General features: G+C 43.2%; 1 protein-coding gene across 2 annotated transcripts in view; it reads left to right on the top strand.

Moving 5' to 3' along the window:
• The window catches only part of gas7b (growth arrest-specific 7b), a 30,359-nt gene extending 3,783 nt beyond the window's left edge, over positions 1-26,576 (top strand). For both annotated transcript variants that reach the window (XM_077000124.1, XM_077000123.1), the window contains exons 2-14: positions 5,714-5,834; positions 9,347-9,424; positions 11,067-11,152; positions 11,764-11,814; positions 15,151-15,243; positions 15,718-15,833; positions 16,877-16,951; positions 18,768-18,846; positions 19,755-19,883; positions 21,773-21,896; positions 24,135-24,214; positions 24,357-24,455; positions 24,565-26,576. In XM_077000124.1, coding sequence (XP_076856239.1) covers positions 5,726-5,834; positions 9,347-9,424; positions 11,067-11,152; positions 11,764-11,814; positions 15,151-15,243; positions 15,718-15,833; positions 16,877-16,951; positions 18,768-18,846; positions 19,755-19,883; positions 21,773-21,896; positions 24,135-24,214; positions 24,357-24,455; positions 24,565-24,678 — 1,233 coding nt within the window. In that variant the 5' untranslated portion in view covers positions 5,714-5,725 and the 3' untranslated portion in view covers positions 24,679-26,576. The remainder of the gene's footprint in view (positions 1-5,713; positions 5,835-9,346; positions 9,425-11,066; positions 11,153-11,763; positions 11,815-15,150; positions 15,244-15,717; positions 15,834-16,876; positions 16,952-18,767; positions 18,847-19,754; positions 19,884-21,772; positions 21,897-24,134; positions 24,215-24,356; positions 24,456-24,564) is intronic.
• Positions 26,577-27,241: the final 665 nt, after the last annotated feature.

Raw genomic sequence — 27,241 nt, 5'->3', positions numbered from 1 at the left:
TCAGAGCTTCCACACTGCTTGGGAGAAACTGAGAAACTGCTTGGTTCTTTTTTTGTCCCTCAATGTTCATTTAGGTTTAAGGTTGTGAAATAAAGTGTCTGTGTGACGATACTTATCAGCACTTGTTGGAGAAATATTCTTGGGGGGGCGGAGTGATAGTGTGTTCTGTGCTTTGTTTCTAAATAGATAGTAAAAGATACAATAATTCAAACTTTTGTAACAAATAGTATTTGGCTCTAGGTCCCAGTTTGCCCCAATGACATGTAAAACAGACAGGAGGGAATTGGTTCTGTTTCGAGGTTGGTTTGTAGGTTTCTTCAGTGAACTTTGAAAAAAAGTATCAATAGTATTATGTGACAAACATGTATTAAGAGCAAGGAAGATGGGTTAGTCAATATGGAAGAGAGAGCAATTAGTATAGAGGAAGTAGTGTGTGCAGAAGAGAGAGCAATTAGTATAGAGGAAGTTCTGTGTGCAGTCATTTTAGAAAACATAGTGATGTAGAAGGGAAAAGGAACCAAAATGAGAAGAGAACCAGCCCTACGTCCCTTTGAATGACAATTTGTGGTCAGTTTATTCACCTAGAAACAACAACTGTGAGCTTACGGGTGGTGTCATGCCCTGCCCTTGGTGAGCAAAGCAAACTTTTGGAGAGCAGAGCATCATGGTGTACTCATGGAGGACGTGGCTCATGGTGTACAGAGCATCTATTATGTTCGTGTTGGAGACTCATTTTGTCGGATAGTTGTGCTTTTTGTGAATGCTGGGTTCATTGTGCTCTCCTCAGCTCTCTCTAATGGTTTCTTGAATCTAGACTTAGGAAGAAGACCACGTGTGCATCTCTGATCTGAAGGGCCACTGCAGTGATTTGGGGCCATCAAGTGTTTTTTCAGCTGAGTCACTTTTGCCATCCTGACAGGAGCCTAGGAGATGTTGTGATGGCCATCAAAGTGGAAACAACAAATTTGATGTGTTCATGATCTCAGCAAGCAAACATTTGTTGAACAAAGCTGGGAACATTGCTTAGCAACAAAAGCTGAAGAGGTTATATTAATGATGGGACCCATAATTCAGTCTGTTCAGAAGGTTTCTTTCAGGTGAAGACCTGATCATAAATAACGTACACATTTTACAATGAGAGATACTCTGTTCATTGTCGTCTTAATAGTCAATTAAAAAGGTTTATTTTGGTATGATTATAAAGCAGTGTTATAGATATTTTTTGGTTATAGGTGTTATTGATGGCTACAGTTGGAATATTGAGGTTGATTTAAAATATAACATACAGTGATATAGCCTAAAATGTGAAAGGAAAGCCCTTGACATGTGGCAACAACTTACATGTGGACAGTCCACGGGGCATCAACATTTGGCACAAGAAGTTTCAAAGCATCACATCTGGATCAATCAAGACATTGCCAACCAAATAAAGCATTAACGTGACTTACTGTGTGTTTACGGCATGTTCTAGAAAGTCTCACCTCTCATTCTCTCAGTTTCTCTAAATGTGAGTCCTGGGTCATGTGTTAATTAATTCTCTATCATGCAACAGAATTTGCCCCTTCCTCCTTGTTAACACCCTATCAGGACCTTGCAAGCGCTGACTGATTCTGAATGTCATGCAACAGACTCCTCACATGGGCCTGTGAATAGTGACAGCCTGTGGATGTTCTGTTTTTAGCTCAGCACTTGCTCAGCTTCAGAGACATAAGCCATATTTTCTGCTATCTGACATCTAAACATGATCCCACAGTGCATTGCATTCGAATGATCCCTTTGTGAGTTTGGAGTTTGAGAATGGCACACATGAAAGACCTTGGGCGAGTCACATGAACCCTACAGAATTTAGCATAGTATATGTATGTGTATACATATATACAAATATCTACACTTTAGTACTTGTTTTGTTAAACCTCTATATTTTTTGTGTATTCTTTAGATTGTGTTTTGTTTAGCGGAGCTCCCCTAAGGACTTCACTAACATGTAGAATGCTTTATTTGTCATGTGTACACCTGGGGTTTACTAGCATTGAAGTTGTAAATTGGAAATACAGTGAAAGGCTAGCAGAGAAGGCTCGCTAAAAAGAGTGAAATTGTTGAAATATATAAATGAGTAATAGGCAATAGATGCACTTGTATATACATACTGAGGGTAGGTAGGCAGCCACATGTATATAGTCTATACGTATATATATATAGTAAATTTACATTTTATGGCATTTGGCAGACACCCTTATCCAGAGCGACTTACATTTTTATCTCATTTTTTTTAATACAAGTGAGCAATTGAGAGTTAAGGGCCTTGCTCAGGGGCACCTCAGTCATGGCCTCAGGTCTGGGGATCGAACCCACGACCCTCCGGTCACAAGACCAGTTCCCTAACCAGTTCCCACGACTGTTACGCATGACTCACATTATATGTATACACATTATATGTATACACATACATATATACACATTATATGTATACACATACATATATACACATTATATGTATACACATACATATAATGACTCACATTATATGTATACACATTGTTTCCAGAGAAACAGGATGTTTCAGAGGTCCTTCATGAGCTGTGCAAGCAGAGTGCTTTAAATACACATACACACACACACACACACACACACACACACACACACACACACACACACACACACACACACACACACACATTTATGCGCATGTTTATATATTTATACAATGTTCTAGTACTAGGAAATGAAATGTAATGTAGTATATAGGTGTAGGTGTTTGTAAGGAGTTCAGTAGAGATAATGTGAAGTAACTGTTTCTGCCGAGCTGTGCGGTTCTGGGACGGATGCTCCTGTACCTCCACCCGAAGGGGAGGAGCTTGTGCAGCGTGTGTTTCGTGTGGGAGGTCCCCGATGATGCTGCGTGAAGGTGGTCGATGGTAGCAGCTGTGCACCACTGATGTGCTGAGCAGTCTTCACCTCTCTTTGTACCGCCTTCCTGTCAGCCGCTGTGGGGCTTCCACACCACACAGTCACAGTTTGTCAGCACACTGTCCATGGTGCACTATTAAAGGTTTGTGAGTATGAGGCGGAGATAGATGGTGCCTTTTATGTCTCCTCAAGAAGTAAAGACACTGCTGCACCTTCTTAACCCGACGAGAGGTGTTGAAGGTCCATGAAACGGAGGAGATCAGGGGACTCATCACACGTACTTGTGGCACACCGGTCTTCAAGTTGTGACTGGAGGACGTGTGGCTGTCTAGCCTCCCTGATTGGAGTCTGTTTGTAAGGAAGTCCAAGACCCATTTACACGTGGAGGTGTCTGGTAGGGATAACTGTGGACACGTGAGATAGATGTTCTATATCATGTTGAGCAAACACTGCCCGTTTTTATATGTAATTTTGTTTACAAAACATTATTACTCAATGTTGTTTAGAGTAGATTCATAATGTTACATAATTATTGTTGCCCGGACCTTGCACAGTTGATTCTCCTCAGTGAACACGTATGAAAAAAAGAGATTTTGGGTTATGGTGAGAATGACATTTTCCATCTGTTGCCTGTGACCTTTATTCTGGTGGACCATGGCCATCACTCTCTCCAGATGTTGGAGGTGGGGTCATGAGAGACCAAGGGTACAAATGCCATGTTACCAGAGTCCTGCTTGGCTCAGGAAAGACTGACTCACTCAGACAGGAGGTGCGTTAGCACCCTGGATAAGGCCCTTGTTCCGTAATTCTGTGTTGAAACTTTGGTTTAGTTTAAAGCAGCACAGGACTGGAGAGCTAAAAGTGACTCATAATCATCCATGTAAAGATCCTACACTGTATCATAAAGAGGCAGACCATTCTGTGCAGACCAGATATTGTAATATATTAAAGAGCAGTTGTCATAAGAAATGTATTTCATCATAACTGCTGTTGAGTTGAGAGATTGGCTCTGCACAATGAAAGTAGTGCTGTATATATTTTTGGTTACAATGATCGTAACCGCTTCTGTGTTAGTGGTTGCTGAGATGGTGTCTTTGTTTCTTGGGAAATGTCTGAGATATTGAAACATCCAAAGTATGGCTGGCTACCCCAGAACAGTATGAACCTGTATGAAAACAGAGATCCATGGTTCTAAGTGAAAGACAATTTAAGAGCTTAGTAGATCTCATCCATGCCCTCAGGTATTTCAAGCATTCTTTCCTTGGGAGTTTGACAGGTTTTTGCTGTTTTTCCAGGCAGGATGCCAGCAGCACGCAAGGAAAGCTACAAAATATTGTTTTTCCACATTAGGTAGGCTTGGGTGTGGGAACCATATGTCCTTTTGAGTGAATTTTAAAAATATATTTTTATTCAGGTATAATTCAGGTTCAGTCTGTCCCCTTTGCAACCCTGCAGAAATGAACTAAAAGAATTTTAGGGCTATGTTGTTGTCTCTTCCTGTTGAATTCACCGTATCTCTGATGGATTAACAATATTCCGGAATGGCCCAGAACATTTAGATCAGTGTCGACTTTTGGCAGGACTGTTTACAAAAGGCACTTGGCTAACTGGCTGAACCAGCACATGAATGTCAGCGACTGACATTTAATTGCTCTGATTTGCAGGGGCGCTGAATAATGAAGGAAGTTAGAGCCATTCTCACAGGCTGTTACTAACAAGGGCCCTAAAAAATTATTACAACATTAGGTACATTTTTTAATTGGGGCCCAATGTGATATATTTTCGCTGAATTGTGCGATTCTGCAAAGTCTGTAGCCAGAGGTTTGGAGCTTTAAGCTAGCTGTCTGGTAGTCTGGAGCTTTAAGCTTGCTGTCTGGTAGTCTGGAGCTTTAAGCTAGCGGTCTGGTAGTCTGGAGCTTTAAGATAGCTGTCTGGTAGTCTGCACTGTTTAATGACACATATATCAAAAGCTGTCCACCTTGTACTTTTTTATCCTTGTAAGCGAATTATAGTTTTTTACAAAGTGGAATCCTTAAATGTCTGCTTGTTTCATTTTTTCAAGTTGTTTTATTCAACTCAAAAATAAACTCAACTCTGTTTATATTGATATATTGATATATATATCCAATGAAAGCAACACCTTTACTTGTTGACATGTATTAGTAATGTAAGAAAAGCAGTAGTCATTAAAAGGAGGGTCAGATCGTAGTGAATGGATTCAGTCTTCAGTTGAGATACTAGAGCACTCTTGTCCTGTGAGTTCTGAAGGGAAAAGGCACAGTGACTTTTGTTTTGTTTTGGTTTTTTTTTTTTGTTGTTGTTTCTACAGCAAAAAAAGGAAAATAGCACAGAACTGTGTAATGAGAAAATGCTGCTTCGATATCAGTTCCATTCTCTGCTTTGTTTATATGTGTGCATGTCTGAGTCCCAGACCTCATGTCTATGCTAAAGACGATAGATGTGTTTTCGTATCTTGGAATAGTGAGCACACTGACATCTGGCATTCTTCAAGTGGAGAACTGGTGGATGGGAAAGTCTCTCTGAAGTAAGCTTTAGAATAACATCACCAACTGCTTCGGCTAAAGAGCAACGTGCTGGGCTCACTGCAGATTTGTCCAGCAAATAAAACCAGTATAGAAATTTCAGACTGCATCCCACTGTGTGGTTTTCTGATTTCTTAGGTTATAAGTAACATCCTTGCAACATGCGGATAATCCCCTGGCAATGAGGGTGGGGTCAGGGGTGGGGTCCAAAAGGGTTGTGTGGGTCATGGCTGTAATAAATGTTTTCATTTCTCTTGATCCAGAAGTCTGTGTCCATGAGTGTGCTGCCTGGGGAGGAGCCTTGTCAAAGCCCCCTGCCCAAGGACTGGAAGTGCTACATGTCACCACAGGGACGGAAGTACTACGTCAACACTGTAAGCAATGGTGAGCGTGTTTTAATATACTTTCCCACAATGCAACTGTAGGATGCAAAGTTGCTTTCCAATATAAGTTCTGAGTGCATTGCATAAAAGCATAAAATTAAGCAATTTTTGAGATTTTTGCTGCAGGAAATGCAGCAAATGCAGGAAATGTATTAGATGTATATTTATTAGATATATGTAATTTAGGAGATGGTACAAAAAATAGATAAAACAAAAAAATAAAATGGGATTTTGCTTAAATGTATATTTTTACTTAATTAGTTTCTATTTATATTATTCAAGTACATATAAATCAGTGTTAATTGATATTTTTATTTTTACTCTGCAGTCTGATTTTACTACGAAATGTAACACTTTAGCTATGTTTTCATTATTACTATTATTAGTAGTATTGTTACTGTGGTAATATACTACATGTCTAATTTGACAGCATGCACTGAGCTGAGCCACAGGCCACCCGCTATATGAATGTCCCAGTAGAGCTGTGCCTACCCAACCTGTCTGGCTGCTACAGCCGGAGTGTCTGGATCACAGTCTCACTTCAGACATCTCCTGCTCTCCTCTCATGGGCCTGAAAAACAATTAGCGTTGTGTCTGTCAAAAAGTCTTTGTCGGTGGACCAAGTGTTCTTTCCCTCTCCACCCGCACCACGTTCTCCAGATGACTGCAGGAGGATCTGAGCCGAGAGCTTCATGGCCATGGTTTCACTTTCGCCGAGCCCAGTTTGTGTTCCTAGCGTGCGCGTAGTTCCCAGTCAGCATCCCTTCAGTCAAAATAAGATTAGCACAGTTTTCTAAAAAGCCGTGTTTGGAAACGATGCCGTCGATATTGACAAAATGGATGAGTCCCCGGATGGATCTGTGAGCTGAAGCTGAACTGAAGTGCACTGGACAGCTCTGTGAGCTGGTGCAGCCTGCAGTCAGCAGAACTGTAGCATCATAAGTTTGGTAACCATGAAAAATATGAGCACACAAGGCAAAGAGAAACAGCTCTGTTGCTGTTATAAATAACTCGTATAATAACAGCTTACGGGGATTTAGGGACTGGATTTTATGACTCAGGACGCCCAGTAATGAAAACCTCCCACATGAGCAGCCCTTGGCTTATGAAACTTAAGAATTTTTCACTCCTATTCCTCTGACCCCACCTTCAGTGGTCCTGACAGCTGGGATTCTGCCTGGTGTCCACCTGCTGACCTGACTGCTGTGAACGCTGCTGTTCCTTTTAAAGAAAATTCCATTCACCGACATGAAAACAAGAAAATGTGTGAACATCCTGACATCAAACCGCTAACTTCAAACGCTGATGGAGGTTAACACAGCAGAAAGCACCTTAATGGTTTAATTTCAATGGCTTGAAATTCTTTCTTGAAGTTTTTTCAGCTCCCCACAATGAAAGGCATCATTGCAGATTGCAGAGTTCTACACGTCATGTTTTAAAAACCTTTTCTGAAGTATTTTGCAGTTTCAGGCCTCTCATCAGTACAGAAAAGATGCATGTGATTGTGCCGTTGTGTTATGCTGGTTGCCATGGCGACATGATGAGCATGGTGTGTTGGTGGGGGAGGAGGGAGAGGGGGGTTGAGAAGTTTCCTTCCTGTTCTGTGTAGCAGCTTTGTGGTTAAATGGCATTACGCTGTTGGGTATTCCCATCATAGCAAAATAAACACCTGTGCCCCAGGCTCCATGTTGCCCACAGAGAGTCAACATGAGCTGGACAGCAGAGTCCAGGGAGTCCAGAATCTAACGAACAAACCGGGTGAGAAGTGGGTGAGGAGGAGCAGTTCAAATGGAAAATGCATGTTTTGATCAGAGTGGAGCTTAAAGATGCAGTCACATGATGAAGACATTATGTAAGGGATCCCTTTGGTCCTGTAAACATCAACAAAGGGGACAGCACAGCACTCACTGGTACAGGGCGTAGACAAAGGCCATTTAACACAGCTATATAACAAACTCACAGTACTCACACAGAGTAAAAGTGCAGTGTTGGTGCAGTTTAGGGGAGCGTTAGGTGTTGAACTTGATTACGGTCAGAGAAAAAGTGAAAAGTCATGATTGATTGATAATTTGATTGACAGATTGTTTGTTTGTTTGATTGATTGATCAAATTGATTCATTGATCGTATAGATTGATCAATTTGACTGATTGATTGATTTAACCTTTGCTTAGGAAGAGCAGTCAAACTGAAACTCTCTTACACCAGTGAGCTCTGGGCAGAAGGCAGCATGCCTTTGCCTTCGTGTACACTGTCATGAAGGACCATGAGGCACCAGAGAGCATGCCATCACAGATGGTGATAAATAAAAGATGGACTTCATGAGCCATAACTAGGCCAGCGTTCATCACACACAGGCCTGCAGTCCCCGTGCTCATTATGAATCAGAAGCAGCCGGTTCCCTCTGGGCTCCGGAGGGAGATGGAGCCCAGCGAGGGTGGAGTGTCCACCATGCTGCTGTACCGCTCGCCTTCACTAGAAACATGCAGCTAGGCTAATAAGTTAACTAAGGCTTTTTGTTGCCTGGTAACTGATTTATTCCAAACGTCTGAGCTTCATAAAAGATCCAAAGCCTTTTTCTCCCGTCTTTCATTACATTTCCAAAGACACTGATGGATCCTGTGCAGACTTTTCATCTTTGCTGTCGATAGGCGTAGACTTTATGAGGATGAATGCCCATAGAAGAGCAAGTGGCCCATCGATATTCAAGTCAGATGTAGGAGAGCGACAGGAGAAGCGAGGTGGGATTGGGTCTGCATTAGCAAATAGAATAAGCCCCAATCAGGGCCGCATCACTGACATACTAATCACCGTCACATCACATTATTGACATTTGCAAGAAGAAAACACCGCTACTGTCCTTTGGCCAGGCTGAATGCAATTACATTATCATCACTAGCGTAGTTGACTCCTTTCATAATATTGATTGCCTCATTACAAACTAAATCAAAGGAGCGGAGGGAAAGAAGCTTGTGAAGAATGGCCTGTTGATGGCACTGTAGATAATTTCTGAATGATTCCTGATCGCTTGCTGTCAAATGTCTTCTCTGAGAACATCATCCAAGCCCGATCGGGTGCTGTGCGTTCTTCGCTTGTGAGACACCCAAGTCAAGGCTTCTCGCAACAGAACGACACGGCCCTGTGTCATCGTGGCTTCAATGTGAGTTTCCTCGGAAATATGACACACGGACACGTGGAACGCAGCGAAACAGGGCCCTGCGCGTAATGTGGTTGACCTTGGTTTACACCTGCTATCAGTTCATTCCTGCTTTCTATCTCCTGTGTGGGTGCATGCTTCAGTGACATGTCATCGTAGTCCTTAGTGCTTGCCTCTGGGTTCAGGTTTGTTCATCGCTCCCCCAGTGGCAACCCCCTTCCGGAAGGTTCTGATGAGTTAAAGAATGTTCGCAGTATCTGAGCTAGCGTGTTGCTCCAGGCCTGTTGCAAAGCACTGCTCAGATGATGTCATTAACCTGGAATGATCTTTGAACGGTAGACATGCCTTTCTATTACAGAGACTACATGGGAGAGGCCATCCAGTGTCCCTGGGACCCCCAAAGCATCACTGCGACATAAAAACTCTTTACCAGCAGGTAAGCCTATTTTCCTAACGAAACACCTGTTTTCCCATGACCTAGGCTCCTGCATGGCTCAAACCCCCACATTTGGTCAGATCTGCCTGAGGCTTATTGTAACTCATGATAACAAATGCATGACTCACCCCAAAGGAAACATGGTTTTCCCGTCAGTACGAAACATGGAGAAACACAATAGGACTCAGACGCTGCAAGCTAATCTTAAGGGTATGAAAAGAATTTGCTCAGGGTATGGCTGCGGGCTGGAATCTCTCTATCTTTGCTGCAGAGTACAGTGAATTCCACAGAGGCCTGTGATTACAGATTTCCTGTGTTTTAATTTTATCTGTGGTTTAGAACACTGGAACCACACGTTCAGTGCGTGTGAATACCAAGACGTCAACAAACAGCAATAGCATTGCCGACGCAAGTCATGGCAGTCTGATTGGCTAGATAAGCTGAATATTTCTATTTATTTTATTTTATATTTAATTATAAATCAGATAAAAGTATATGGAAGCGTTTCTATGCATTTCTGTAATAAATGCTTTATTATAATGTAAAATAGGCATGTGTTACAAACCTTATTACCATGGTAACCAGGATCATCAGATAAAGACCATCAGATAAACATGCTGTTCTGTTTTTGGTGTTGTTGGTTTCACCATTGGTGGATGGTCAAGGTTGATGTTGTTTGGAAGCGATCAAAATAATCTTTCTCCACATTATTATTACAAATTTATTACAGCCTTCTTCAGGCCTTTGATGTAGTGGAGAGATAATACAATTCCAAACATTGAGACTGCTGTGTGGAAAGAAACAAACATGATTAGGGCGCAGCCGGGACGGATTAGTGCCAGCGCTTATAAATGGAAGGAGGAAGCAGCCAATGTGATCAGGATGAGGACACTTCGACTTAAAGATCCGTGTCATCACGGTCTCCGTCCTTCATCAGGGTGGACTGCTGTCTCTAATGCCCCACAGGCAGACTGCCTTTGCAGCATGATCCTAGAGAGACCACGGCAACGGGTCATACTAGAGTGACAGTAAGAACATGAGTGACCAGCATGCCTAGTTCTCTTTAAGGGCGTTGTGACTAATGCTTAGAATTGCCTCATGTGATCAAAAGGCCACATTTTCCCTCCTTTCTGGTTGATTGTTCAGAGATGAATTGCCCCAGGGCATGCATTGTTCTCAGAGTTGAAATAATGCTATTTTTGAGCTGACATTTGGGATGGCCGCAGAGCAGCATGTTATCATGCACAGGCGATCAGCACATGCTTTTCTCTTTCGGGCCAAGAAATAATAATAATAATAATAATAAAGAGGTTAAAATTAGACACGGAGAAGTGCTTTGAAAAAAAAACCTCTGCTGAAAGTAACCCTCCCTGGGAGGTACCTCTCAAAGTAAGTCTGGTTGTCTGATATTTTGTGTTTTGGGCTTCTGTTCCTTAGATACTGAATGTGCAGCTGCAGATTCTGAACGCTCTGCTGTCGAGGAAGTGTGCTCGTAAAAACTCCCTTGCACATTACCATGACCTTGTCCCATTTTTTCCTACGCTATGCCAGCTATGCAGCCCCGTGATTTTGCTTCGCCCAGGTCCTGGATCCGGGTTCCCTCCCGTCTCACCCCCACTGTCTCCCTCTCTGTTTCGTGCAGTGAACGGATTTCACGGCAGCGGTGGCCCGTTGCATCAGCCGGAGCAAGGCCACGTGCTCCAACGCAAGCCGAGCACGGATCAACAGGTAGGTACCCGCCTGCTCCTTCACCTCACACACGTGGGCTTTCATTGGTCCTCAGCAACGTTGCAATTATACACCCGCATGCAGATTTTATAGCAGTCAACACATAATTAGAGCACTAAAGACATCAGTGTCCCAAAAGCTCCAGACAGCGCTTTATAGACTGGGATGATCTACCCACCATTTCCTCCCACTCGGTCGCTGGTTAGCACTAGCATGTGTACCGTGGGGAGCTAAATCTGTGCTTCTTTACACGGCAGTTGTACACAAGGCACAGTGTAGATGATGAGTACAGAGACAAGAGAGGAGGAGGCAGAGGGAGAGGCGTACTCCTCTTCCGCCCGTCTCTCCCTCCTCCCTCACGACGCTGCATTCCTTCTCCCCCTTGTCTCCCTCTCTCTTCTCCCCCTTGCCTCCTCCCACCTGATCACACCAGAAGGGAAAATGACAGTGACTCCTCAGAGTGGGGAGGAGTGAGTTGCCCACGGTGACCACGGCGGCTCCGCCAATGGCAGCAGCGGCGACGCCCGCCGCAAAAAAACAACAATAGGATTTGAAAGAATGTCTTGTGTTGAGGGGGCAGTTTTGGTGATGCGTGTCCTGTCCACCCACAGAGTCCTGGGTCTCCATCACCCAGAAGACAGGAGTGCGAGACTTCAGTCACCGTGAGTACACCCACAGACGAACGGCACGAAAGGGGCGGGTCACTTCCGCAGAGGTGACCACGCCCCTGCCGTCTGTCATGCCCGCCATGGCTGTCATGCCCGTAACGCTCGTCATACCCGTCATGCCCGTCATGCAGGGACACAAGCATCTCCTGTATATGCCATGGATCTATTGTGCAACATGATACTGCTAATGGAAGGTTTTGAATGGCTCTAGACCCACCTGATTTCCAGGAGCTTCAGGCTGTCCCTGTGTTCACCCTGTTGCTTCACCCAAGCGTGTAGGAGAGTCACAAGGACAGTCGGGGGGCTGGGGAGGATGCATATTATGTTGCCATGGGAACAGGGCCAGCACTAAAAACACTGAAATGTGAAGGGTCCAGTGAGAGTGAAACTTGCTGCTTTCTGGGCTAATTTCATGCATGACAAAGTCCTATTGCAAGGGTCAATGGGTCTGTTGGTGGAGCTGGGTGATTCAGTTGTGACATAGTGTTCATTTGACGGATTACCTGATGCATTTAGGGCAGTGGTTTCATATAGTTGATAATTTGTTTATTCAAGTAGCTTTTGCAACGTTTGCATGTTTACAGCTATGTAGTTTCAGTCTTTACTGTGAGAATACAGTAATGTGTTTGTGGAGTGTGAGTTAACCTAAAATCTCAGTGACAGACCAGTGACTAACTTCTCATCCTCAGATGAATGGGTTGCTTTTTTCTTCAAAGTAGTAAAAGTAAGCACTTTAGGTGCTAAAGTTGTTAGGTGCTAAAGTTGTCTAAATAAATATCAGACTGTGAAAAGATTTGTGTAAAATCTCTGCTATATTACCCATTGTTTTAACTATACCGTAAACTTTTTAATAACCACTCTGGAAAAATAAGCAAAACTAAGCATTTAAAGTGTCTCAGATGTATAATCAGCATTGCTGAACTTAACAAAACTGCTTTCATTCAGCCCCACAACCCCAGTGCTTTCACTGTTGTTGTTGTTGGGGTTTTTTTTTTTGCTTCATCTGCTGTTCCCACTAGCACAATCCTCTCAGCACAGGCAGACAAAGGGCGGCTTTGACGGGGCCGTGCCAAAGCGTCCCATCCTGGTTGAAAAATTTGAGGTGGAGCGTCCCTGGGCTGGCGTAGCACAACGAGGGCTTTTTGACCAGGAGTTTGCTCAAAGTTCACGCTGTATTTTGCAAAGGCGGACAACTAGCTTTGGGAGAGACTGTGATTATCAGCTGGAGTGCGTGAAAGTTCTTTCGGAGTGAACTTTGTTTGTTTTTGTTCTTACTACAGACTAGGGCAATGACATCACAGTTGCCGGGGTGGTGCCTGTGTCTCGCCCCTTGCCCAACTCTTTCTCTCTCTACCTCCACCTCCCCTCCGCCCCTCTGCTTCTACACCCTCCCTTTCTCTGCCTCTCTGCCCCCCTCTTTCATTACAAGAAAACAAATATGCAGCTGCAATCAGCACTGTGTATTCCCGAGGAAATTTGCACTAAGAGCAGGTCTGTCCGTGTTTATACCCTTAAATCAGAAATCTAATCGTGGCTGGCCATTAATTGTCTCTGACCTGAAACATCTAGTGCTTTTGATGGGTCAGAAATGTGATAACAACACCTCCACCTACCATTGTACAGCCTTTTATATGCAAACGACAACAATGGTGGCTATGTACATTCAAACAGGGCAGGCAAAGGCGAAGTGTGAAAGATAATGTGTGCACATTTGTAACTAGAGAGGATCTGAGGAAGAAGTGCTCTTCCACACGAAACAAACATTGCGACTCATTTGTCCCCCAGACGTGCTAGCACCTTGTTGCCTCTGCCCTCTCTCACTCTCCCACTCCCTTATTCTTTCTTTCACTCTCTTCTCTCCTGCCCTTCTTAAAGCTTCTTAAAGAAACTAGGGAACAAGGGGAAGCTAAAGGACAAAAGATTTTTAGTGAGCGGTATTGGTGAGAGTCGAATGAGAAGGCCTCATTGTTTACTGTTGTTGATGAAGTGCTGGTCGCAAGCTCTCTGTTGGGTTAGGGTTAGAGTTAGCATTAGCATTAGTTCCTGATTAGCCTGGTTGTTCTTAAAATGTGTTGCTGTTTTGATATCAAATCAATATAAAAATAATTATATCAACAGTATTTTGTGGCACTGTGTTCATGTTCTACAATGTTGACCAAATATGGCTTTCACTCAGAGACAAAGATCAAGTAACAGGTTTTACTAAAGACAAAAGGATGCAGGTTGTGAGTCATCGTATTATTGATGTTTCGCTGTCAAGTCTGCAAGTCTGCCAGGGCACCAGTGTGTTAGGAAAGGGTTGTACACGTGGTGTAGAGTAAAACTTGGCCCACAGTTTTACACTGTAAAACCCATTTCAAACTTTATGAGTATTCAAAGACACAACACAGGATTGTTTGTGTCTTTCTGTCAATGGCACTGGACATAAAAAGAAATTCTCAAAGAAAACACAACCTTAAAAAAGCTTGAACTGTGTGTTGGTTTAGAGACCATCCAAAATAAAGATTTGGCCAAACTGTTTTATATGTTTTATTGAGCTTATAAAGGGCATTAAATATGCAGGCATCATAGACATATCCTAGGGCTTTAATCTTGGCACTTCTTCCTTCTCTGCTTTCAGTGCTGAGACAAATAAAGGGAAATACCAAAATTCCACTGTGTTCCAGTGCACATAAAAGAATTTGGAAGCCCCAGAGAGGGTTTAATGGCCAGGCTACATCCATATGGTCTCTGCTTCCAGACTCCATTGCAAACGGTACCCAGCTGGCTCTTGTGAACACTTCCTGAGAGCTGTTCTTGCTCACTCTTAATCACTGAAAAGGGGAAGACAGGCGACACATAGCTGTTCCTCAGGCAGAGCTGTTTCACAGGCAGAGCAGGTTTGTAGACATAGCTGGTTCATAGGCAGAGCTGTCCTATAGCCAGAGCTGTTCTATATGTAGAGCTGTTCCATAAGCAGAGCTGTTCCATAAGCAGAGCTGTTCTATAGGCAGAGCTGTTCCATAGGCAGAGCTGTTCTATAGGCAGGGCTGTTCTATATAGATAAAGCTGTTCTATAGGTGGAGCTGTTCCATAAGTAGAGTGACCCCCTCACCAAGAGCCATATGGGTTGAAGCCATAGATGGAAAAAATAACAGTCCTGTTGTGTGTTGTTGGTTCAGTGAACATCTGCACCTCAGGTTGTAACACAGCTGCTCTGAGCTGATGGCTGTTACCCAGGATTCACTGATCCTCCCCATCCAAATCTCACCAGACTCTCTAATGTTTACAGACCTCTTCTCCTGCTCTTACTGACCTAATGTGATGTCTGTGAATGACTCTGTCCTGCAGCACATCAACTCCGTGACGTTTCCCCTCCCGATGCACATGTCAGAGCAGCAACTACTCAAACCGGGCGAGTGGAGCTACTGTGATTACTTCTGGGTAAGGGAACGCTGAGCAATCTTGAAATTATTTTGCATGTTTGGAAAGTTCAAAAACAAATGCTGTCACCCATAAATATCTCTTCTGAGATGTTTAATATTGTTGTCGTTGTTGTTTTAGTTGTAATTCATGCATGGCTCCTTGTGCTGTTTTGAACACTTTTCACCATTAAGTCTCAATTCTAACATGGTTGCACAGACTTTCATAGGTTGCCAGAATTGTAATGATCCAGGAGAGAGAAAAAAACTGCTTTTTCATGTTTAAATCATCCAAATCTGCTCACGTCAAGAATATGTGAAGAAACATCGGGAGTAGAAGCAGCGGGACAGGTCTGGGGGGCGGGACAGGCCTGAGGGGCAGAGTGGGGTGGAGGGAGGCGGCACGTGGCTGTCATGACGGTGCGTCCTTTTGTTGTGTCTGACAGAGCGTCTCCCTGCGTGTTGCCAACCGCTCGTGTTTTGTCTCCCGTCCCAGGCTGACAAAAAGGAGCCTCAGGGCAACACCTCCATCACAGGCTTTGAGGTCCTTCTGCAGAAGCAGCAGAAGGGAAAGCAGATGCAGAAGGAGATGGCGGAGTTCATGAGGGAGAGGTAGAGCTCGTCCCGCCTCCCCTGCCTCTGTCCTGCACGGCGAGACACTCCCCGGCCGCACCCCAAACGCAGCGCTGGCCGCCGAATAAATTAGCATGGCCCTTTGTGTTTTCCCTCACTGGTGAAAGATTGGAAACTGCAGAGTTGTCACACACTAGTGAACGTAGCATCATCCCTCAGCAGGGCTGCATGTTCAAGCGAGCTTGCGTAACGGTTTTATAGTTCCCCTCTACTGTTGCTATGAAAACCACACAATTGTCGCATCTCCCGAACAGTTCCCCGTTTCATTAATGGTAAACTTTTATGTTGTGCAAGCTCATCATCGGAAACGAGTCATTTCCTGCTGCAGTGCTTTCTGCCTTTTCAGAAATGGAAAACCTTCCTGCAGAGTGGCCTCAGTAACGCAAGTCAGTTAATGATGATTTGCGCAACTCATTGGAGTTTTTTCCCTTTGTTTAGCAGTGACAGCACTGCATGTGCCACCCGAGTGCTGGACGCCAACTTAAGAAATAAAAATTCAGACTGCAAATGACTTATTCAGTACACTGGAATTACTCCCTAACTTTTAGCACAATTAAAAAATTTATATGCACTGGTTATTGAAGAATGTTTTACGTGGTGAAATCAAAACTGTTGGTTTAAAACTGACATAACACAAAGTCCAAATCACCTCTCCGAGCTCTTTTAACTTCTGTAAGAGCTTCTTTAACCCTTTATAGGTTTCCTGAGTGTTTCCCAGGCCTACAGCTGACAGAAAGGTCTGGGAAAGGGTCCTCAAAACTCCGTAGTAGAAATATGATGTAAGGGGTCAGGCAGAGGAACATTCCCCTTGGGGGTGAGGCAGAAAGTGTACACCCTGAGCAGGAAACGACCTCTGCGTGTGAATTTCAGGATACAACAGATGTTCTAAACCCCCTTCAGTAGGACCTTGGCTGATTATCAACCCAAGTCATCTGAACTACAGCGTAGTTAAACATTTATTCAGCACTCTTAAAAAACGCAAACAAAGATTATAACTTATGGCTTTTGTTATGACTCGTCAGGATCAAGATTGAGGAAGAGTATGCCAAGAATCTGTTGAAGCTCTCGCAGGTCCCACTGGCAGCACAGGAAGAAGGGTAGGTTTTCAGTTCTATAGTTCTTGGGGGTTGGGCTGTGGTTTGCGGTGGAGGAAGGTGGGGGCTGCGGTGACGGTGGTGGGGTTTGTGTGGTTGAGGGTGAGGGCTTTCCTGTATGCTGGCTCTGCACCATTATCTTCTTATCAGACTTATAACCAGACACACAGATACCTCTGAAGGAAGTGATGTAATCTCTTAACTCATTGTGAAAAAAGAAAATGTTTTTAGAAGGACCCAATGCCTAATTATTTTTACTGGGGATTTAGGGCTCCCTCGGTGAAGAATCTTAAAACAATACAGTTAAATGTAATTGTAGTTCGTCTGGGGCCTACACATATTCCAAATACATGAAACTCAAATTTTGACAGATTTAATGATAGTTTTCCTCTTTGGACACACATTCCACATTACATTCCATACTTTAAAATATACTTTGAATGCATTCCATGTCTGAACTGAACGTTGCTTGACTGCACAATGGCTGTGTGGCATTTACTGCTGTGTTATATCATCTTTTCATATGACACAATGAAACATGAGCTATACAAGACCTATAAATGATCTGACTTTGACTCTAAATCAGTGGTAATGGTAGATCTGTAAGTCTCTTCTTAGGCTATAAACACATCTGTTCTTTGACAAACAGAGAACATTTCCAGAAAACCAAAGGAAAAAATTCTGGTCCCAACCAGCTACTGAAGTAGCAAATGTAGAACTAAGCCTGAATTGATTGTTTATGCTATTTGGAAGAATTATGTGCATTCTAGGACATCCAGATGGCCTCTAGTAGGCTGGGAAGGTCAGTTTGCCAAACCAAAGATGGCTGTCAGTCCTTTAACTGGATAGGGCCAGTCGCCCTGTGGTCTTTGGTCTCTTGGCTTTTTAGTCACACAGTCTGACAGAACCTGCCATTCGACATAACCACAGAGCACTCTTCCAGTGGCCACAGCAGATTGATAAAGGGGGCTAATTGTCTCCAACAGAATGTACATCATGCCCCACTGGTCTGCCCACCCTCTCCTGCGCAACAATGTCCTCATTATTGTGCCTCCTAGCCTGGTTGTGTGATGGCTGCTGTGCCCTCCCATTTGTGCGATGTGGATGGCATTGTTGCCGTGGTGGTGCGGGCTGCGTGACCTTTCTCCACCTCGCTGGCCAATCACATGACAACGTTGAAACGCTGCAGATTTACCACCGTTGACGGGCCACAGGGGATCGATCCACTACCGTCTCTCTATCTTATTCCTATCCGATCGCCAGCCGTGAGCAGCAAGGAAGGAGGTGAGAGTTGCTCAGCAGGCCTGGCCCTCGTGGCCCCTCTCGCCAAGCACGCCGCACGAGCAGAGCGGCACACTGATGGAATGTGCTAGAAAAGCAGAGGCCACGCATCCTTCCATTCAGAGCCGCTGCTTTGAATCGCTGTGGCGTGCAGAGAGGGGCACTTTCACGGACACATCGGGCGTCCTGTTGGTTTGCGCAGGAAGGCCTTTAGAAAAATATCCAGCGAATGCCTGGAAGAAGGCAATCAAGTTTTAGCCTCACACAATCCCGCCAAAAAACTGTGAAAACCTTCCACTGCAAAAGTGCTCATTCTGCAGGTTCTGGGAGGAAGGGAAAGGCTTCTGAACACGCTGCTTCCTCAGGACTTGCCCGTGTTTTGTCACGTGTGCATAATGTGTCTGATTGAGATTGACAGCCACTAATTAAGTTCCGCCCAGGGTTGTGAATGACTTACACTGTCAGGGCTGTTAGATCCCCAGGCCTCTTGGATCGGCCCCTCCAGTTCTCTGAACTTCAGTTTCCTGTCTGTTCTCAGCACGCTTGGAGAGGCCTGGAGTCAGCTGAAGAAAAGCCTGGCAGATGAGGCTGAAGTACACCTCAAGTTCTCCTCCAAGGTAGCTCTCCGACCAGTGTGTGTGTGTGTGTGTGTGTGTGTGTGTGTGTGTGTGTGTGTGTGTGTGTGTGTGTGTGTGTGTGTGTGTGTGTGTGTGTGTATGTGTGTGTGTGTGTGTGTGTGTGTGTGAGTTTGACATTGCTTATGCTCATACCCTATGGCTGCTATAAACACACACGGTCTTGTACTTTAGGAAGGGATATTTATGCAGATACTTCTGCATTTCTCTTGACATTTAAATTCTTTGCGGTGGTTGCTTTGGGACCTTGTTCAACTTAAAATGCCAGAAAGGTGCTTTCACAAATAAGTATAATTTTCTCCTACAATGAAATGAAGTTATATTTAATTCTATAAGTATAATCTTAGACACAAACAAAAATGCCTTAAACAAGTATAAAACGTGTAAGCTCTCCCTCTCTCTCTGTGGCCTTTGAATGTGTGTGTGTGTGTGTGTGTGTGTTTATGTGTGTGTGTGTGTGTGTGTGTGTGTGTGTGTGTGTGTGTGTGTGTGTGTGTGTGTGTGTGTGTGTTTCTGTTGTCCAGCTGTTGGAGAATAAGAGAGTAAAAGTTTTACAGGCTGTGAAATAGCTCTGCAGATGTGTCTGAAGGCAGTTGCCTGCACACTCCCACACTGACCCCCTCCATGCAAAGGGCCACAGTCTCCACCCAGTCTTAGTGCCTGATAGCGTATTACTGTTAGGGTTGTTTGAGACGCACTATAATACACAGCAGTATAAAGACCAGATACTGAGTTATTCAGTCTGAAACATTGACTTCGTCCAGCCCAGTGATTTGTCCTGGCGGGCAGTGTTAGTGTGTGTTAGAACTGCTACTTACTATGCTTTACTCTGTGGACTAGATTGAGTGTAAATATGCATCACAGTTATATTTTTTTCTTCAACTTTCCAGCTGCAAAGTGAGGTGGAAAAGCCCCTCATTACGTTCCGTGACAACTTCAAAAAAGACATGAAGAAGTTTGACCACCACATCGCCGACCTCCGTAAACAGCTCGCCAGCCGATTTGCTGCTGCAGAAAAGGTAGAGTGGGGTATTGTAGAGTGGTAGAGAATGTAGAGTGGGTTATTGTAGAGTGGTAGAGAATGTAGAGTGGGTTATTGTAGAGTGGTAGAGAATATAGAGTGGGTTATTGTAGAGTGGTAGAGAATATAGAGTGGGTTATTGTAGAGTGGTAGAGAATATAGAGTGGGTTATTGTAGAGTGGTAGAGAATGTAGAGTGGGTTATTGTAGTGGGAGAGAAGGTAGAGTGGGTTATTGTAGAGTGGTAGAGAATATAGAGTGGGTTATTGTAGAGTGGTAGAGAATATAGAGTGGGTTATTGTAGAGTGGTAGAGAATGTAGAGTGGGTTATTGTAGTGGGAGAGAAGGTAGAGTGGGTTATTGTAGAGAAGGTAGAGAAGGTAGAATAGGTTAATGTAGAGAAGATAGAGTGGGTTATTGTAGAGAAGGTAGAGAAGGTAGAATAGGTTAATGTAGAGAATGTAGAGTGGGTTATTGTAGAGTGGTAGAGAATGTAGAGTGGGTTATTGTAATGGGAGAGAAGGTAGAGTGGGGTATTGTAGAGTGGTAGAGAATGTAGAGTGGGTTATTGTAGAGTGGTAGAGAATGTAGAGTGGGTTATTGTAGTGGGAGAGAAGGTAGAGTAGGTTATTGTAGAGAAGGTAGAGAAGGTAGAATAGGTTAATGTAGAGAAGATAGAGTGGGTTATTGTAGAGAAGGTAGAGTGGGTTAATGTAGTGGGAGAGAAGGTAGAGTGGGTTATTGTAGAGAAGGTAGAGAAGGTAGAGTGGGTTATTGTAGAGAAGGTAGAGTGGGTTATTGTAGAGAAGGTAGAGTGGGTTATTGTAGAGTGGTAGAGAAGGTAGAGTGAGTTATTGTAGAGAAGGTAGAGAAGGTAGAGTGGGTTATTGTAGAGTGGTAAAGAAGGTAGAGTGGGTTATTGTAGAGTGGTAAAGAAGGTAGAGTGGGTTATTGTAGAGAAGGTAGAGTGAGTTATTGTAGAGTGGTAGAGAAGGTACAATGGGTTATTGTAGAGTGGTAGAGAAGATAGAGTGGGTTATTGTAGAGAAGGTAGAGTGGGTTATTGTAGAGAGGTAGAGAAGGTAGAATGGGTTATTGTATAGTGGTAGAGGAGGTAGAGTGGGTTATTGTAGTGGTAGAGAAGGTAGAATGGGTTATTGTATAGTGGTAGAGGAGGTAGAGTGGGTTATTGTAGTGGTAGAGAAGGTAGAATGGGTTATTGTAGAGAGGTAGAGAAGGTAGAGTGGGTTATTGTAGAGAAGGTAGAGAAGGTAGAATGGGTTATTGTAGTGGTAGAGAAGGTAGAGTGGGTTATTATAGTGGTAGAGAAGGTTGAATGGGTTACTGAGTCACTGCTTCCCCTGCCGATCGTATCCCAAGGGCAGAGCAACCAACCAAGACCCCACCAAGGGCTCCAAAGAACTGCTTGATATTGCCATCATGCATCCTGACTTTCTGTATATACCCATCTCCCAGATGCAGTGAAGTTAACGTGGCACCCACTTGTCCAGCTTTTCTTGAATTTCTAGGATTCCTGTTCATATATTATTAAAGATCTGCTCCATTTTCCAAGGCAATTCTCCATTTCCCAGCCCTGGAGCTTTGCCAAGCTCTATAAATAATCACATGGCCATGCCCTTCACACATGACCCTGAGACAGTGAGCACTGTTACAAGGACCAGAAGACTTCAGGCTGCAAACAAGCCAACACTGACAAATAATAATCTACTTTGAGCATCGCATATCTAAATGTGCAAGTTCAGTGGGTATTCATAAAAAGGAAAGTGCCAGTGCAATTTAAAGCAGTAGTGATGGACACAGTGCAATAGGTATACACCAGCTCTTGGGGAGGATGTGTTCAGTTCGTCTCTTATCCTCTTGTTCACAGGCTCGGAAAGCCCTTGCGGAGCGGCAGAAGGACCTGGAGATGAAGACCCACCAGCTGGAGTCAAAACTGAGCACCAAGATTGAGGAAGACATCAAGAAGGCACGCAGGAAATCCACACAAGCAGGTCAGTGGCACCAGAAAACACCCCGTTCTCCGACAGCCTGGTGAACTGGTAAGGAGTGCAGGGAGTGAAAAGGGCCAGGGGCCTCATTTCTAAAATATTTGCATGGATTCCAGAGTGTTAATGGGGTGCCACAGGAAGTGGTATGCATGCACACACACACACACACACACACACACACACACACACAAATCCATTTTAAAAAGACTTCTGCGTGTACGATGTGTCCTCTTTAAATTGAAAATGCACACAAGTGAGTGAATCTCATATCCCACCCCGTTACTGCCCACAAATGGTCAATGCAAATAACTTAATGAATACCCAAATATTCTTTACCATGCTCATTATTAAGTTGCTGCCAACAACGGCAGAGTGAAAGGCAAAAAAAGTGGAATGTTGCCACACGTGAGGAAGACGAGGAGAGGTGTTTGCTGGCCTCGGCAGTGGCAGCACGATGCTGCAATAGGCAACCCTGTTTGTTCCTGAAGTGCATAGTTACAGAGGTGCGAAAAACGTGGTCAGATTTAAGTGTTGATGCAAAGACACTCTGTGACTCTCTTTGCGAACACGGAGCATAAGTGCAACTGGAGGAAACTGTGCACTGCAACAAACTTTTTCCCCTGAGATTGCAATTGCCCCACTGACACTTCTAGACAACACCAGCCACCTTTTAGACGTCCAGTGGCACACTCCACAACAAAACTCACCTGTGTGTGCGCATCACTGTAGAGTCTCTCCTCTGTGCTGTGTGGGGAACAGAGACAGGGCAAACAGACAGCGGGAGCAGCCGTCAACACGGCCGAGGAGTTTTAGTAACGTGAGTGCAATCGATTGCTCTAGTTCCTACGATTACATTTGGGGAAACCGGACATTGCTGCAAACTGCACTTTGATGACGCTTGTTCTCGCACTGTGTAAGGAAGTCTAGTGTACTGATATGTCAGTGTAATTATGCCAGTCAGTACAGCTGGGACAGAATGGGATATCCCTGACTTATCAGTGAATTCCTTGTTCAGAAGTAAGAGCAGTAAGTCGAGAGGTATTGCCAGGGTGTTGCAGTCACTCTCTGTAAAACTGAGCCCAACTCTACATTGTTCTAAGAGAATGACTCAAGATTGACTGATAACTAGTCACCATCCCTGACAAGAAAGTCTTTGTCATATCTTAAAGCTTGTTTGGTGCAAGTTATAGTTTCATTCATTGAAACTGAAGGCTGCAAATAGTTATCTGGAGCAATAAATATGAATATATGCAGTAAATGAACTGGTCTACACAAACGAATGAAGAAACACATCAGAGGAAACACTGTTTAGGCTCGAAAGCTTTTCACGAGTAAGTCATCTATATGCAGTAATTGTGGAGCTGCATAATATAAAAGGGACTTACATGTGAGGACAGAGATTTGCACATTGTGCTGTGATTCTCCACTGTACTCAAGTGTGTACTGTTCCTCCTCTTCCATGGTTTCCATAAATATACATTCAATTTCCCACCAAGTATTTCTCTGTAAACACTAGCTTCTGTGTGGGAGGTTGTGGACACACTTTTCAGACCTGTTTGTGTGTAAATAGCATTTATAAATGAGGTCCCTGGTCTTGATGTTTCCTGAAGCTGTTTTTTTTTCTGAGACAACAAATTTTTAAAATCAGGGCAGGTTTTGGCCTAAGGTATTGGATTAGTGTAGCAGTGACAGAATTACCAGAACACTTGAAGACAGAAAGAGGGGGAGAAGCACAAAGAATGACTGAAGGTTCCAGAAGAACAGTCTCATGGTTCCATGTGGACATCACACCAAGGTTAGCAGTTAGTGCCACTAGACTGACACACTAGCCTATAAGAAAGGAAAGGCAGAGAGGGAGCTCCCCAGCATTTCACTCAAAAGGTAGCTGGTTACATACTTGATATGTAACAAATAGACTTAAGCCCTGTGTTATATGCATTTTCCATGCATAGGGCAGTGGCTTTTGTGATAAAAAGCATTATCGGTTGTCGCCCTCTAGTGGTAAACGATGCTCATTCGTTCGATAGTAATGGTATTCTTGTAAGCTGATAGCAAATTTATACAGGTTTATTTAGGACAGTCTAGTCTAATCTTGTAAAAAATTATTTTGAAGTTACTTCTTTTATACATAACAACTTATCATAATAACATTTCATGCAGACATCGTTCCTTATTTATTTAGATTTCTTAATTTCTTTATCTTCTCATGTTCAGTGTGTGACAGTTTCTTTCTTACAACAGGGGATGATCTGATGCGATGTGTTGATCTATATAACCAGTCTCAATCTAAATGGTTTGAAGAGATGGTGACGACAAGTCTGGTGAGGCCAGTGTGTGTAATATTATAGTATATAGCTCCTATTAATTATTATTTACCTAATATGACAAAACAATTATAAGCAAAATGCTCCAGTTGATATTATCTGTGTATTTCATGTCTTTATTGGTTTGTTTAACTGGAAGGAACTGGAGAGGTTGGAGGTGGAGCGTATCGAGATGATTAGGAACCATCTCTGCCAGTACACAACACTGCGACACGAGACAGACATGTTCAACCAAAGCGTAAGCTGACCCGCCTGTCTGTCCGTCCCGTGAATCCGAGTCCGTCTCGCATGCCTGTTGGTCCGGAGAACACATACAATACCGGGGCCTGTGTGTGTTTCTCCTGCAGACCGCAGAAGCCGTGGACAAACTGTTGCAGGTTGTGGACCCAGCCAAGGACAGAGAGCTGTGGGTGAAGGAGCACAAGACAGGGGACGTGAGACCAGTGGACATGGAGATCTAATCCGGAGGCCACGCCCCGAAGACAGAGCCAGCCACGTCAGGTCGCGAACAGCGTCTCCTTTCAGGGCTGCGGGTAACCACCCGTCCTGGATGCTTGAGTGCACACCCCCTGGTGGATACTCTGAGAATGGCAGTGAGCTGGTGAACAGAACCCCTGTTTCTGAGGAGGTGCAGCTCTGTTGCCCACAGCAGCTTGCTGTAGTGTATACAGGAGAAAGCCAGAGATCTCTCAGCATGAAGGCTGACCCACTGAATAGCTACAGGCTCTGGTCCTAGACAGACATGCAGAATTCTCTGTTTTTCTTTTTGTTTGTTTTTTCTCTCTCTGTCTTCCACCCTGGGTCCCCCATCTCTCTCTCTCTCTCTCTCTCTCTCTCTCTCTCTCTATCTATCTATCTTACACACACACACACACAAACAAACACAAACCTGGAATATAAAATATTTAAAATTCCCACCCAGAATATGAGATGCAGTTTACATATCTACAGATCCAACATGCATTGACCAAACTTGGCTGGTTTAAGAGGTCAACCCATATCTAAGGGGAAAGTTTACAAAGACCAATTTACATAGTTATGATATATTGTTGCTGCTATAGAATTATTGGTAAATTATTTCCTCGGACACAATTTATTCATCAAAATCTTACTGCTTTCAGACACTGGTTAAATAAAGTAGACACAGTCATAAGAAATATTCAGTTTCAAGAAAACTGTTCAAAGTTGCATACCCTGACAAGCTAGCGATGCAATTTTAATTTCACACAGAGTTGTACAGTGTTTTACAGGGACAAAATGAACACACAAGTGGTGTGAAGTGTGAGGTAAATTACTAAGTTCTGCTGTAATTGGTACCCATTGGTTTCCATGTAGCCATGGAAGAGTAACATGACAGTAATGTCCCTCTTCCTGAACGGTTGAAACGTAACCTGAAGTAACCGGTCATGCTACGCAGACTATGTGATGGTTATTGGGCAATGTGTCATACCTGAGAATGAGGTATACACAGCTCACAAGTGATTCATACCAAAACAACGATCAGAAACACAGGTCAAGAAGGAACCTGCTGTAGGAAGTGTCCATTCAATATTTTTTGGGAAATGGATCTGATATTCAATATTTCTGCTGAACCCACTGTGAAAGGAAGCCAAAAATATATATGAAGCTTTGATCAGAGATGCACAAGTTGTTGCAGCATATCAGCTCTCTGTTTGTTTGCTGTTTTATCATTTCTTTTTTTAATAACACTTATGTTCTCATACATCATTCTGCTCCTCCTGATAGCGGGCCGTCTCCTCAGAGTGCCCAGTCCATGGTGGCTCTAACTTTCCACTTTGTTATTAGGAATCTCAGGGGTTGCGAAAATTCCATAAAATCACCCTTAGCTAAAAACAGAGCACAGTTAAACCAATGGCTGCATGGGTGCTGCTTCTTAATCTGCGTATTTTCAATCTTAAAAGGCATGATTTTCTGTAACTCTGATAATCCAGTCCTTGTTACCAGAGAGGATCCAGTAAAAGACGGACCAATTATGTAACAATAAAAGAGGTACAGATAATATATTGGTATTTTGCACAATACTTATTTTATACCAAATTAAATTAACACTGTCTTGTTTTTATTGGCTGTAAGACATTTTGACTGGATAATTATTACTTTTTGCTTATTTTATAGCTATATGATCATAAACATGTAGATGGAGGATAATTTTGATAATTAGCAATGTATGTGACATTATCATCATGTTTCTCTTACTGTCCCAAGTGTAAAGTTTACTAGAATAAAATCAAATATATAGAGAGGATTGTAAAGGAATAACAAATGAACACTTTCTGTTGATGCTTTTGTTTTAATGTTGCATAAATGTATTAAATTTTATTTTTAAGAATGCAGATTATTACTGGCTGCCTGTCTTAGTCATTGAAAAAGTAATTGTGTTGACATTTTTATTATAAATTTTTTAATGTTTTATGGCTTAACATACAGTAAACATTTTCTTATACTGATACATTTATAAAAAGTTTCTAATTTATTTCCAGACATTGCAGGGGTATATTTGCATTCAATTCAAAGTTTACATAGAACTGGAATGTAACTGAGTATATGACCAAATACTCTTTCAGTGTTATAAGTGATATAATGAATCTTTAAATAATCACTTGGTATCTTTTTTATTGTGAAACAAAGCCCCAAATGTTTAATCTTGGTTAATCATATCAGTTTCTAAACTTACAAAAGGACAATACTAACACTTTTTCATGTTTTGGAAAATAGAAAACCATTAAGTGCATTCTGTCAGTTACTGGACAGTTTTAGTTCTTCAGTACATTGGGTTTGAAATTACTGAGGTCAAAGGGCAATGTCAGTTTCATCCTGCTGCTGCATCGGCAGTCAGTAACTGTGGGAGGCATACACCATCCTGCCACCAGGGGTCACTAGTAGTGGGTTTTGTGTTCAGTGCTGCTTTAACCAACCTTTCTGTCACTTTGGTGCAGGTCATTCTTCATTTCTGTTCTTGTGTGCTGTAATGGCAGTCCTGGTACTGCCAAAGTTCTGGCTAGT

This window comes from Brachyhypopomus gauderio, chromosome 3 (assembly GCF_052324685.1).
Source record: "Brachyhypopomus gauderio isolate BG-103 chromosome 3, BGAUD_0.2, whole genome shotgun sequence".
Lineage (NCBI taxonomy): Eukaryota > Metazoa > Chordata > Actinopteri > Gymnotiformes > Hypopomidae > Brachyhypopomus > Brachyhypopomus gauderio.
This window is presented reverse-complemented; position numbering and strand designations above follow the sequence as displayed.